Source organism: Corapipo altera, unplaced genomic scaffold, assembly GCF_003945725.1.
Source record: "Corapipo altera isolate COAL_440 unplaced genomic scaffold, ASM394572v1 44, whole genome shotgun sequence".
NCBI classification, from domain to species: Eukaryota; Metazoa; Chordata; class Aves; order Passeriformes; family Pipridae; genus Corapipo; species Corapipo altera.
The window spans coordinates 2103797-2118355 of NW_020884880.1; the positions used below are offsets into that span (position 1 = coordinate 2103797).

General features: G+C 38.9%; 1 protein-coding gene across 4 annotated transcripts in view; it reads right to left on the reverse strand.

Moving 5' to 3' along the window:
• Window positions 1–14559, reverse strand: part of CDK6 (cyclin dependent kinase 6) — a 137354-nt gene that overhangs the window by 26241 nt on the left and 96554 nt on the right. For all 4 annotated transcript variants that reach the window (XM_027639241.1, XM_027639242.1, XM_027639243.1 and 1 more), the window contains exon 5: window positions 13143–13252. In XM_027639241.1, coding sequence (XP_027495042.1) covers window positions 13143–13252 — 110 coding nt within the window. The remainder of the gene's footprint in view (window positions 1–13142; window positions 13253–14559) is intronic.

The following is a 14559-nucleotide window of genomic DNA, read 5'->3' on the forward strand; positions in this document are numbered from 1 at the left end:
AGTTAAATTATATCTACTAGTCCATCAACATTTCAAAGTTTAATGATATAACTGCAGACTTCTGCATTTTTATAGCACTCTGAAAGAAATACTGGTATGACATATACAAAACGGTCATGCTTTTCCCATGATCACTTATTTAGCTTTCTGTATTTTCTTCTCTTTCATGAATCTCTTTCATACTCCTTTTCTAAATGTGCACTCTTCAAAACTGTCACATTGCTTTGCTCTTGTGCAACTCAGGGTTTGAAGGCAGTAACTGAGCAGTAACTGGATTAGATAAAGGCTGTCTTACGTGGATGGATAGGAGCCAAGGGGGGTCCTTACTCTCCTCTTCACTCAAACAAGCAATGGTGCAAAAAAAAAAGTGTGTAGGATGCTGTGCACAGGCAGTGTGTGCGTGCCTGCACAGAGCTTGAAAAGATCTATATCCTCCTCTGAGAACATGTCAGACCTGTTTTTCACCACTTCTTTCGTTTAACTCAAATTTACTCCTTAGAACTTCAGCAGGTAGCACTCCAAAATGACAAATTTTAGCCAGAATATGAAGGTGTTCTTTAATGCTGTATTTTAAATAAGTGATTCTAGAACATCTGTATCACAGCAAAAGAACAGCTTTCAAGGTAAGCAATAGTTTTAGTCTGTTCCTAGTCTCGATAAAATAAATGAAACGAAACATTACAGAAATGAAATCAAAGCAGTATTCTGCAGAAAGTATCTACTTCTTTATCCTGATAAATTTCATTGTCAAAATCTATTCAAATCACAATTTTCAAAGAAACAGAATGAATTTTTTATAATTCCACGATTTTTCTTGCAATGCCAAGATGACTCTGAGAAAGCTCATCAGTTTAAAAACCCCTTTTAAAATGGACTTTGCTCTGTGAGTCCCTAATGCTGGACTAGTTTGGATCAAGAGTATATGTAATAGGATTTCAAGGCTGAGACTCTCTAATTAAAATCTAATTAATGTTCCACAAACCAAATATATTTTCAATCAGATTGCTTTCCCAGTAAAGCTCTACACTAAAAGACTTCGTGTGATTAGGTTGATTTCTCTTGGAATAAATTCTTTTAAACCAAATGTCTAACAGTGTTATAATTCTTGTATTAGCTGAAAGTCTATGAACACATAATTACTGACCAAAGGAAATTAACTCTTACCTACCCCTGATTCTTCCATATCAGAGGAGAAGCAATTTAATGTAAAGGGCACACATATACTACACATTCAATTTGTCCAAAGATACTGAGTAAATTAATATCCAAGTACGTGTTTCCACATTTTCCAGGGCTTTATTTCTCTCTCAGTAATGCTAAGCAAGGAGCTTCACAGATTAAAGCATACTCTATAGATAACAGAGCTTATCCTCTAAAAACTTAATACAAAACAATGAGAAAGCATGATGTTATAAATGATGTTTAATTTACTATGAGTTACAAAGAAAATGGTACATCTATTTGATTAAATTACTAGTCTAACTTTTTTTTTCCTATAGAACTGGGAAGAGTACAGCAGAAAGGCAAATATCTGACTACAAAAGCATCAGAAAAAATTCTGAAAGACAAAATTTTTTCTGTCATCTGCAGTAGTACAGTGACAGTGATAATGATGTAACAGAGGCTGTGCATGGGCACTCTCCAAGACTTCAGACAAGAGAGCTCCAACAGATGTCAAATTTCCATGTTTGAAGGGAAACACAAAATTCAAAGATGGTACACACAATCTAGAACATGAAATTCTCAATACATATTAAAATCCAAGAAAAAAATGATTTTTTTTGTTTTTCCTTCTGGGAAAATGTTACGAGCTCAGAGAGAGAATCCTTGGGTTTTCTCTTCAGCTGAGCTTCAGCTGCTACTATGTGGTGTCAAGCACATTTTGATCTGTGATCACTTTATTTGCCCCCATATTAGGTGTTAATGGCACCTGTTGCTCTAAGCCTCTCTAAATTTTCAGATAAACCTGAAACATCAGAACTGCGCCCACCCACGACTAATATGTGTCATCACCTTCAGCTGTAATAAAACACTCTTGGTCAGAAAAAAATTCTGAAAGTGGATTACAACCCTTCAGACAAGAAAGGCAGGGAAAACATTTCAGTACTAAATGGTAAACTTATGTGAGCAGAGGTTAAATTTCAATTTCAACCTTTTTTCCCCAGCTGCTGAGTCTGAATGTCAAAAGACATGAAAGTGGCTTAGAAGGATAGTGTGAAGAAAATACTTTAATTTTTAGCAGCTGTGCTGGCTTAGAGTGAATTAATAAACACCTGCAGAAAAGCTTGAGATAAGCATTTAAGGTAGAAAGTTATGTATAGCAACCATGCAAGGAAAACTGATACAGTTTTTAAAGGCCACTTAAACTAGATACAACTTTGCCCAAAGCAATACTTTGTCCCACACAATACAGTCTACTCAGACCAGAGAAACTGGGAGATTTACATTGACTGGCCCATGATAGTGCCTAGTAATCTGAGTTCAACTATTGAGAACTCTCTGGTTACTTCACCTGTTCAGCCATTAGTGTTTTCACACAAAATCTTTTTTTCCCACTTGAATCCTGATCAAAAGAGTAAGTTAATTTCTTATATTAAAGAGGAAAACCAAAACCTATCTTCCAGGTGATGACATTGCTCAGATGTCCCCTCCGCTATGCAACTGCATTGTTAACACACTTTGTGCTGTAGATTTGTGTGTTACAAGGGTCCCCAAATAAGTTTTGCAACACCTTTTATGCTATTGTCTCTGCTTTGCCATTACTGAGCCATAAGCCCTGCTGCTGTGCTGTGGATTTGACATTATTTTAATGGAAAGAGCATACAACTCTGCCTTTACAGAATGAACATTTCCTTAGTCTCTGAAGTACTGAGCATGAGTAGCTCCCTGAACCACTGCACACCTTGGAACATTCCTGTCCCCACATCACCGTGTTGTTCACCGCCTTCATGTCCACTACAAGGAGTCATAATCCAGATGGAGATGGGAGTAATTTCTGAAAAAAACTCCAATCTGATTTGTTCAGAATTAAACAAAAAACAGAATCCTCTTTTGGAGTAAGTGAATAATTAAGGAGAAGCTTCTTCCATGGTAAGCCATTTTATGCCTTGCTTTCCAGACAGTTTTCACTGACGTAATTGCCAAAAACAGAGAGTTTACCAAAAGGTCTAGTCCCTCTTTAAACTCCACTTGCACTTTCTAGCAAAGTGCCCTCAAAATCAAACTCTTAAAAGATCTAGGAGATGAACAGCACCTCCCTCTCCTTTTGCAATTACTTTCCAAAAAAGAAAAACTGATTCCAAGACAGGAGAGAAACAAGCAAGCCTGTTTCTGTGCTTCAGTGGGTAGAACACCCAGCTAGGATATGGTTCTGACTTTGTAGATATACTCTTTCATTGTTAATGGTTTGATGAGATCTGGTTTTAACTCAGTATCTTCATTCTTACAGCAGCAGAGTATGATTCATCAATGCCAAACAGGCTTAATTTAACAGCTACAGATAGGAACATTACTGAAAAATCTCTTGCTATGTATACTTCTTTAGATGCTGAAAGCTTGCTCTCAAATTATTTGGATATAAACAGCACTTTAAAAATTATTCAATTGTATAGAACAGTGTGTATGCTGAACTGACATAATCATAAAACCAGTTTTATGGACATAATCTAATAAAAAAGATCTGATAATTCACTATAGTTCGTGAAATTCTGGATGATATAGCTGATTGAGTCATGTACCTTTAGGTAACTGATTCAGACTCAGTGAAAATCAATAGTAACTCAATCTTCATGCCAATTTACTCCAACTCAGTAGAAAAAAGGAGTGGGAATTAAGTAATCCCTTGGATGAAATTCTTATTTGACAAATGTCTATATTCCAAAAGCACTCATTACTGGCAAACCTAGATATGTTAGGAAAGAAACTATGAATACGGAGACTATCTAAGTAAAAGAAGAAATACTTCCTCAGTGATTGTCTTAGATTTGCATCCGGACAGAATGCGTTCACTGCATCTATAAAAGGAAAGCAGAGCAAATTATGTGTGTTTCTGGAAGAAATCACATGGTTTGACCATGCCAGTCTGCCGGTTCCTAAAAGACTGCAAAACGAAGCATGCCACAAGCATAAGAGGGCAGCCAAGGATGTCACATGCTGTCATGAAGAGCTCTCAACCTCTCAAATTCTGGCTCTGCTTCTAGCAGTCAGAATACCATGGTGGCTGTGTCTCACATGGACTCATTTGTACAGGGCCGGCATGTCAGCAGGTCAGGTAGAGCAAGCAAGCAAATGTGATGGCAGTGCCACAGGCCTTGTGCAAACAAAAATTAGAAGCAAAGCAACAACACGTGCTTTCATATCACAAGGCAAACTATGGCTTCAAAGGAAGAAGAGACAGGAACTAGCGTAAGCCGTATCCTACCATGCCTCTTCCGTATTTTTTAGTACACGGTCAACACCAGGACCCTGAGAATTGATGGCAAAGGCACCTCCAGCTATGTGTGGGTAATACACGTGCTGCTCTGTGGCAGGTGGCACATACATGAAGGAGAGGCTGTAGCCACCTCCCTTCCTCACCAAGTTAGGACTCTATCTAGGTCTTTGACATCTGCAACGACAGACAATGCAGACTCCTAGACCAGTTGGCAAGTTCTCTGCAGTGGTCTGGACCCTGCAGGGCAGGTAAGCTTTTCCATAGAGGCAGAAGGGAGTGCCTTTGGGCACTGTGATTCCCTCGGAGAAATCATTTTCCAGAAATCTAAATATCAAACTTCTTGCTTTCTTATTGACATTTTGAGGTCTCTTCTCACAGCCAATTATTTACGTGGTACAAGGTAGTACAAAGCCTCAGAAAGTGTTATGTTTTGCTCTGCTGTCCTTTGTTGTTTTTAAACTCCTGATGTTGTCTGTTCCTTTAGCTGTGCTTTCCACTTCTCTCATGCCCATTTTTGGGGTTTTCTTAGATGTAAAGAACATCTAACAGCCTTGGTGACCACCTGCATATGGAGAAGTGCTAGTCTGAAGCTGTTGAAAGATACAAATGTGAGACAGTTTTGTCCTATATACTTCTGAACTAGTACAACATACTGTCTTTATGACTAACCAATGGGAGGTAATTATTAGATTCCTTTTCTGGACAGTCAAATGCAGAAAACTCAATACAGCTGCCCAGATCAAAATGTCTGACTAGACACTCAATTTGGGAGGCCCCCCTCACACTTGTGAGCTCACCAACATGAATCACAGTTTAAAGTCTAGTCTTTCTTGCCCCTCTTCAGTGTCCAGGAAAGGATCCCAGGAGTTTAAATACCTTTTTGTAGCCATTTTCTTATGAAAGAGAAAAGTAAATAAAAACAATGTTTAGTTCTATTACGAGTCAAACAAAAGTACACAGAGCTTTCCTCGGCCAAATTCTAGGCAAAAAGCAAAGTCTGTCTCAGCCAAGTTCCTGAAGAGGGAAGCTGTTTGAAAGAGCCAGGAGACCCTTTCAAAAGGAAAGCCTTTGGGCAGTGTACAGCTGGCTATCCCTCTTCAGGCTGGAGAGCAAGGGGCACGGATAACATCGCTCTGCTTCTCTCCTGTTCTCTGGCTGGTGGAGAGACTGCCAGAAACGATCTGCAGCTCAGGGTCCCACCAAAGCAGCCCTCAGGCTGCTCTGGCTTACCCCAGGTATGAATTTGTCTTTGAGACACCCCAAAACACACAAAGGTGGTGCACCTTCACACTGACTGGTCAGCAGCTGTGCCCAGCAAAGCTCAGATCCATGCATTTCTGCTGCCACCTGCATTTCCAAATATCCATTACAAATGCTACGATGTTAATAGCAAGGACTTACAACTATCTACATCATGACTGACATGTTGTGGTCTTTCTCTTAACCACGAGGTCTTTTCCTCTGACCTCCAGCCAGGCTAATTCAGATTGTCACAGACAATCACCACTCTAAGGAATGCATGTATTTTTCAGGACTGTGTGTTCAGGGGTATTTCAAACTAGTGATGTGCCACCTGCAGTGCAGAAGCTACAGGAGGCTTTCCAGGCGGGAATCTCTCTTGTGAGCTCCCAGCTGGGCTTACGCTGTGTGCAGCCACTGGCTGCCAGCCCAGAGCCACCCAATTCCCATCCCTTGGCCACTGCCCGGGACATGACCTCACACCTGAACCTAACAGTCAAATTAAACTTGGTCAGCTAACACCATTTCTGTGGGGCTTCTTACCCCTGCTTCGAGGTTCCCTTCTGTTTTTTTGTCATGGGTAGTGGCAGTTTTTGGTTTCTATGGTTTATCAACGGTTTCCCTTACCAACAGATCTATTCCTCTGACTGAAAGTCTGGCACAGCTGGAAACTAGAAGGAAAACCACAAGTGAATGGCCTGGCACTCACCACTCATCCCCAACCACAGACTGATACAGTTACTGGATTTGACTAACGGCTATCAAACAGCCCAACTGCAGACAGACAGGTATCAACTGCAAAGGGCTTTGGGGGAAAATATGAGCTAAAAACCAACACGGTATTTTACTTCTAATGGGATGATGCTGTCTTGGAAACACATCTATTTCGTACTCAATAATTAGTGGTATTAATCTGACTGCTTGCCCTTCTCTCCATTAACTGCATTTGTCCTTTGCCTAAAGCCAAAGCAAGTTCTGCCTTATATATCAGATTAAACAGAAAACAATCCCGATTATTCAAAAAAAAAAAAAAGGAGTAACACGAACAAGGGCAGTCTTCTGCTTTCCTTTATGTTGCATTGCCTAATGTTAGTTATGTTTGAAGCAAAATGCCATTGTTGTGCCATCACTAAGGTCACTAAGTTAAATTGTGGTTTGTGTCCATTCAACTTTAAAAATGTTTGAAAAAAATCTTTTTAATAGGTTGGTCACTTATTTGGGGAGGAAGAAAAAATCCCATTTTATTAGGTCTGGTTTGGAAAAACGATCAGCCTCCCACACACCCATATGCACATGAATGGCAGAAGAATAAAGGATGAAAAGTGCAAGGCACAGAATTTTGAATGCTGACAAGATCTCTCTAAGGAACAAACCTTCTCCCGGTACAGTTAGTCTGGACTATGGTGAACTTTTATGGCACTTGCAGTTTCAATCATTCTTGCAACAAAACAAGATAATTTCCAAAAATGGCAAAAACAAACTCAGGTCAGAACTGCACAGTACTTTGGTTCAAAGGTTACAAATTAAGCTTTGTAGCTTTCACAGTTCTAAGCTGCAACATCTACCATTACCTGTTAAAACAAAGATGAAACAGAAAAAAAAAAGTTGTTGTTTTACTTTTTTTCTGCTACCAAGATCTAACTGCGAGCAAGCAGACAAGTCAATGATTACACTTTGGAGCTCTTGGTTCACTAGATATGTTGGTTTAAGGTTCACTGGAAAACACCAGATAATGTGATTGCAAAGTCTGTGTTTAAATTGCTGCACGATAAAGAGAACATCTCTCTCTTAAACCACATTTAAAATGTTTGGCAGTTTATATGGAAAACCTAACTTATAAGCAGCATTCATAGCTGCATTTACTCAATTGCTTTTTCCCTAGATGTCTCTACTGTCTTGGTTTTATTATACCTTCCTTACACTATCCAGTTATACATCCTATTTTTTTTTTGCTAACAGATTCCTCTACTGCTCTCTCTAGTCCTCTCTTCTTTCCAAACTAGATTTGAAAATTAATTACAGATCTTTTCTCAGCTTTTGAAAGGCATTTCATAAATATGTTGAAAATAAGAGAACAGAGCATGAAAAGGGAAAAAATAAGCTAAGAACTGAAAAAAAAGGAGAAACTTTGCCATATGGAGGAATACAGGATCTAGTAGGCAAAGCCAAATATTCCTACTGCTGCATAGCTACCATGCCCACTTAAAACAGTGAGGACTAAATGATCAGATATACTGAACCACTGGAAAATAACTGACAAAGAATAAAAATGCATCTGAGACAAAGTGTGTCACAGAAGTATGCCTCACAATTACCCTGCATGGCAGTACTCATGTTTTAGAGGCTCCTCATTATCTTTAGAGTCTCTTTCCAGACTCTGTTCATGGTACTATTCTCTTATGTGCAGAAAGGTAAAATAAAACCGAAGTCTTCGCACCTATCTGTCAGTTGCTTTTCTTTCTCTTGTGTTCAGTATGTCCAGGATTTCGTCTGCAACATTCATACACAGAGCAAGAAGTTAAAAACCCAGTCTGGTGACAATTCACAACAGTGTGCAAATAAATATAATTTTAAGAAAATAAAGAATATAATTCTTCCCTACTAAATCATGCTAAGGTTATCTATTGATCTCAGTTTGAGACAGAGTTTTTTTATGATGGATTATGTGACTATCCAGTCTCTCTCTTCTGCTGTCATCCAAACCAAAGTATCTGCAGTCACATCACTGATGCACTTGGGCTGTGGCAAGAGTATGTCCTGCACATAGAAGAACAAGCTCTATATAAAGTTGCAAAGTATTTTGCTGATAAAGTTCTAGTGTATGATACTTCACTGTTGATTATAGACTTTACACAAATGTTTCTGCTTTCCCAATTGTTTGGATATTTGAATAATATTAATGGAAAAAAAAGTGATGACATACTCTTACTTAATTTGAAGTGAGGGTCACGTAGCACATATAAACCTTCCTGTCAGTTATGCATTTGCAAAGTTACAGATTGATTGTTCGTCAAGACCATTCAACAGCAAAGCAACTCATCACAAGGAATGACTAAGCCAGGATATGTCTGGAGTAGAGGACATGGTACTTCAAATTTCCAAGCAATTCTCTGCAGTAGCAGCATTTCTGTCAATAAGTTCCCCCAAAGCCCACTGCCCTCTTTACTTCATTTTCTAGATGAAGAACATACTTAAGCCATTGAGAATATGTGGCTCTCCTGTTGAACACTCGCTGCCAGATGTATATCTAATTTTTTTCTAAGTGCAACCTTAAAAGACTATATCTGTGAGACATTAGCACCTACAGTAACACCTAATTCAGACCAAATGAGCACATGATGAATGATGCTAGTTAGGACAGACTCAAGGATGAACTAGACTGCAGATCTCTTCCAACATAAAAGCTGCCTGTCCCATCCAGAGCACCAGGGAACCTGCAGGCTCTGTTACAAGGTATTGCTTTGTTGCCTCCAAGTAACAAATGGGGGAGTATGTACCTCCTTCTCTGCATAAGGACGTGCATACAGTAGCTCACACACTCATGGCCTGATATCCTTTGAAGCAACTTTTTGTGTGTGTGTATGTGTGCTATTTTAACAGACAGATAACAAGTATATTAGCAGAATGGCTTAAATTCTTGCAAATTTAGCTTGTACACACTCTTTTGCTTGTTCTACACAGCCTCATGAAGACCAGAAGAGAGTCACTGTGAGTTCCACCCTCAGCCTCAGCTCTTCAACTGACAGTTCTTCAGAGTTCCCACATACACTGCAACCCGTAGATCTGACTCATTAGTCCCACATGCACACCTAACAACATCCTAGTATTTGCAGGATTGAAATTATATAGGATTATGATTTTGAAAACTGGGCATGTATAGATGCACTAAGAACTAAGCATCAAAACATTTTGACATTTTTTCTCAAGACTCCCTACTCAGAAGAGAATCCAAGACTGGTGATCTGAGCTTCCTTTTATAGAGCATTTCACCCAGATTCCAGTCTTTTTCCCCTTTCACACTCATTCACCTTGACTAAGTATTACCTAATCAAAGCAACAAGACAGATAGTCCCTTCTTCCCTAAAACACTGGTCATGGCTTCTTGCTTAGGAGCTGCCTGCAGCCCTTGAGCCAGCTGAAGAGTTCTGTGTATCCAGACAGAAGTGGATGCTACTCCCATGTTTGCCTTTCTCTTTAATGAGGTGTTCACTGAGTAAGAGGTACAAAGCCCTTTCCTACTGGCCTGGAAAATGCTCAGCCTTAAAATGAAACCTCTTATAAGTGATCCTTATTTCTATCTAAACATTAAAAAAAAAAGGGCCAAAGGATGCTGCCATGCCATCAGACCCCTGTCAGCCCTGCCAGCTCTGTCTCTGAAGGATTTTGTGATATGGTAGCAAGCCATAGCATACCTTACAATTTTCCTTACTGGTTATTCCTATCCATGCACCACAGCTTTTAAATTACAAAGAAAACAGTCACTATGACAACTACATTTACTCTTTCACTAGATAATGACAATTCATCCAAATGTGTTTAGAAGTCACTGCAATCTGCTTAATTAGACAGGAAATTTAAAAACTGAAACTACCATATAAGGAAATTTCCAAACAATGCTTTATGTGGGAGTGGTCTCATCAGCAGTGCACATGGACAGAAGAAGACACACAAAGCAGAATAGTTTCTCTGTACATAACACATATACCTGACTATTGAGCAATTTATTGTTTAAAAGTAGCTGTAACTTTATACAAGCCTCAGATTGCAGAAAGAACAGAGCTGAGAAGTGTAATTTTTTAAATGAATCAGGCTAGATGAGAAAAATGTTCAAATTTACTCTAGGTGTGTCTAGACAGAGATCTATTTATTTATTTTTTGTGTCTAAGTCCTTTATAAGCTTCTGTGTATTTCGGATCTACTTCTTAAACAAATATTTTGTTTGCATTTGTCTTAAACTGTTTTGGATTAAGAGTGATTTAAATTAAATGAGCTGTCTTCCACTCAAGAGACATAGCAATCTATAATATAGGGACTGGACCATTCAAACAGAGCTCACTTTTCTCCTACACTTGTCTAAACCTACAGCACCCTCACGGTGTTTGTAAAGCCTACAAAACTATATTCAAACAAACTCAAACTGTCAACTGCCTCCTTGACATAAACAGGATTTAGATGTGTTTTGTGATGTTGTGTAGTGTTTCATTTTGAAGCCCATTCCAGTGAAGTCTCTGGGATATAAAAAAGCCCATTTTCTTAAAAATGTAGTGAAGAGCTTAAAGTTTTTTCAGAGAGAAAGCAAAAGAGAGTAGGGAAGGAAGGTGACAAGTACCCAGTAAGACAGAAAAAAGAAAAGGCTGTCTTAATATCAAACCCATGTCCACCAAGCAAGCATTCTCATACTCTTATCCTACCAATACTAGTGGAAATACAGACTGGTGATTACCCAAGGGCACTACCATTTCCCAGCAAAATCGCTATTGCATTTATTCAATGTTTTGGAGTTTGCTAAATGTTAGCTTATTGCTACCAAGGTCACAGGAACATAGGTTTTCTTTTGCAATCCATCAGAAGAATCAGAAAGACAACATATATCATGCAGACAGTATTGCAACATTAACCCATCACAACAGTCCATGGAGATACCATTCAGTGCTGTTTGCTGTAGCTTTATGGCAAAGAGCCTTGAGAATAGTCTTCCAAATCATGCTTGTACACTTAAGTATGTGAAAGTCATATTGTTTGCAATGAAAGAACATAGTACATACAGACTTGACAGATTCCTGATGTCTACAGTTTTTGACAGTCACCCAAATTTAAGACTGAGAATGTCAGACTGACCCTACATTTGGTGAGAAAAACAGAAGTCCTGGTTTTATCAAACTGTGGTTCATATCAGATCTCATTTCCATTAAAAAAAAAGCTCTGATTCTGTAATATTAATGCAGTATTTACATTTGTATACAAGTAGAAAAATTAACTGCCTCTATTTTAATTTACTCTTTTGGATTTAGAGGCAGTAAGGCTCATGCATCCTTAAAGAGGAAAAATGAAATTAAACTGGTGGTGCTTGTATATGGCAATATTTCTTATCTGTCAGAATACTTCAAATTAAATGAGTTTTGAGCATGTAATAAAGTTCTGTATTCTTTTGTCCTGTATCACTCTTACTGCAAACACTAAAATGAAGCTGTTGATTCTGCTATTTGAATCAGAAAAACTATCAGCAGCTTAACACTACTGTGAATCTGTCAGTATACGGGCTAAGAGTGAATCTTTAAAACTTTGCAGTGGGGGGTTTAACTGGTATTCCTAAAAGCCACATTCTTTTTTTATCTCATTTTCTGACCTCATTTCTAAGTCGGAGACAGAGAGGCTGGAGTATAATAACTCTACTCAGGCCATCTGACCAGGCAAGAAGCCCAAGAAAAATGAGTTGTCCATATAATATTAATAAGTAGTGAAATCCCAAAGTTATTTTGCAAGACCTCAATTATTCAACTATTTTGAACTTCACACTGTATAAATTAAACAGTTGTTTCTCAAGGCCCTTGCAGTATTGCTTCTCCCTGTAAACTTTACTGATTCTGGGTTTTAGGCCACATAGTGTATATTTTTCTTTCACATTTTCTTTCTGTACATTCTTTGACTTCGCAGTGGGTGTTACAAAAGGCTATTCAGTTTCTACATGGAGATCACCCAGGAGATGACAACATGCACTTTTTGCCATAAACTCAATCCAAATGCACGTAATTGGGTTAACAGCAAGACAGGTTTACCTTGTTAAAATTCTTACAGGTTTGTTCCTCTCCACACCCTACATGGTACAACCTTCATACTAGCATCCTTCGATGGGGAAAGACCAGTACACAAGAGTTCGTCTTGCATTCACAGCTCATCTGCATCCAGCTGTAATATTTTGCATCAAGATGTGGGGGCGTGTTTGACCGCATTTAACATCTCTGTTACCCTACCCTCAGGCTACATAACTTGCTCTTAAAAAACCTCTGTTCCCCACCTCCAGAAAAACTTTCAAGTGATTTCTTAGATCTCAAATACGGCAAGAGGGGACTACAAGCCAACACCTGATGCTCCAATGCATGAACTACAGAGGAAGAAGCCTATGCCAACCACAGTATCCCATTTTCCTCAGGGTAAATCCTTCCCACAATACAGCTTTACTCAAATTGGTAACAGCCTCTCTTCCCCACTTTTGTCTGCATTTGGATTCAGGTGCAACAGGAATACAACAATGTTCATAGAGGCTTTACCAAGAGCTGAGGCAGACTCCCATCAAAAGAGACCCCAAGATGGCAACAAGTATGAATTTGCAGTGGGTATTTATATTTTGCACTATAAATAAAACATCCTATCAGACCTTTCCAATATAAATGTGATTGAGTGTACTGCAACAGGCATTACTACACATTTTTTCAAATGAAAAGCACGAAGAAAATAAAACTGTGTTTCTTACTTTCGACGGAACATTTCTGCAAATATGCAGCCAACACTCCAAAGATCAACTGCCGTTGCATAACTGGACTGAAGCAAGACTTCAGGAGCTCTATACCACAAAGTAACAACCTGTAAAACAAAAAAAAACAGAAGAGAGATCACGCTTAGCTGTAGAATTACAACCTCATGAGTGTTGTATGCACAACTTCCAGTTAGTTTAATCCATGTTGTAAAAACTCACATATTAGGGCAAATGGGTTTGGCCATCACATAGAAAAGGGTCCTGTATGGAAAATCTCAGTAAGGATAGCTGCAGTGATGATGATTCAGGAAGTGAGACCACTTCTTGTCCAGAACAGTGTGGTTCAGGGTACAAGAAAACCACAATATCAGCGTACAGCACTGGTATGACATCTCAATACCACAGCACACTACCAGAAACTCTTTGAAACTTTTGCAGCTTACAGACCCCAAACACTTTCCAGTAGAGACTTCGACTCTCCATAGAGCAAATGTTACTCTATTGAACAAGGCCTTGTTTTGCTAAAACAACTTTTGTGGACCCTCTATATGTAGTCACCAGAGCCAAAGTGTAAAAAAACCAAGCTACTGTGGGTTTACCCATAGAACAAATCAGAACCTGTAGCACATTATCTGTTCTCAGCCCTTTATTATGTACTATTTTCTGTAAAAGATACGAGATCAACTCAAGTGCATGGACCAATCAGGATAAACACGTTTGACCTGTCTCAAAAGTTCTCTCTGAAGAAACTGAAGAAATGATAACTTATTTTTTTACCAGCTGGATACAGATTAAGTCAAACCCTTCCCAAAGCTGTCCCTTACCAAAGGCGTAAGTGCTGTCTACTGTGGTTTCCTTGCATACAGAGGAACCCTAAACTCTCAACAGCAGCAATGCAGCACAGGAATTCCTGGCAGATTCCTGACCTTTACAGTTGTACCCACGTGTTGTCGGTTAGACCAGCACTAACTTCTCTCACAATATATTTTCAAATGATACGCTCTTTCCCACGGACATATGCTATGTAAAGCGCCTGCTTTTAGGCTGTTCTTGTCTCGGTGGTTATGTCACAACATGTTGCAGAAATCAAGTGGGAATTTTATAAGCACTGCTCTATTGATGTACTTTGATGAGTCCTGCTGGACCCACAACAGAGATAGGACAGTTTATATTTATCCTTTTGTTTCCCACAAGTAGACCAAATACAAATGAGGGTGACTGTTCTTCAGTATATTTGCAGAAGAACACAAGGAGCTTCTGCAGAGTCCAACGTAAGCTATTATCTTGCTAGAATATAATCTCAGAGCCACAGGAGCATTCTGCTCCTGAATACAGTTATAATCCAGCCATAACAACACATGACCGTCAGTTAAGTATCAATATTTTCTCAGTGTGTGCTATAATGTAAACCTTT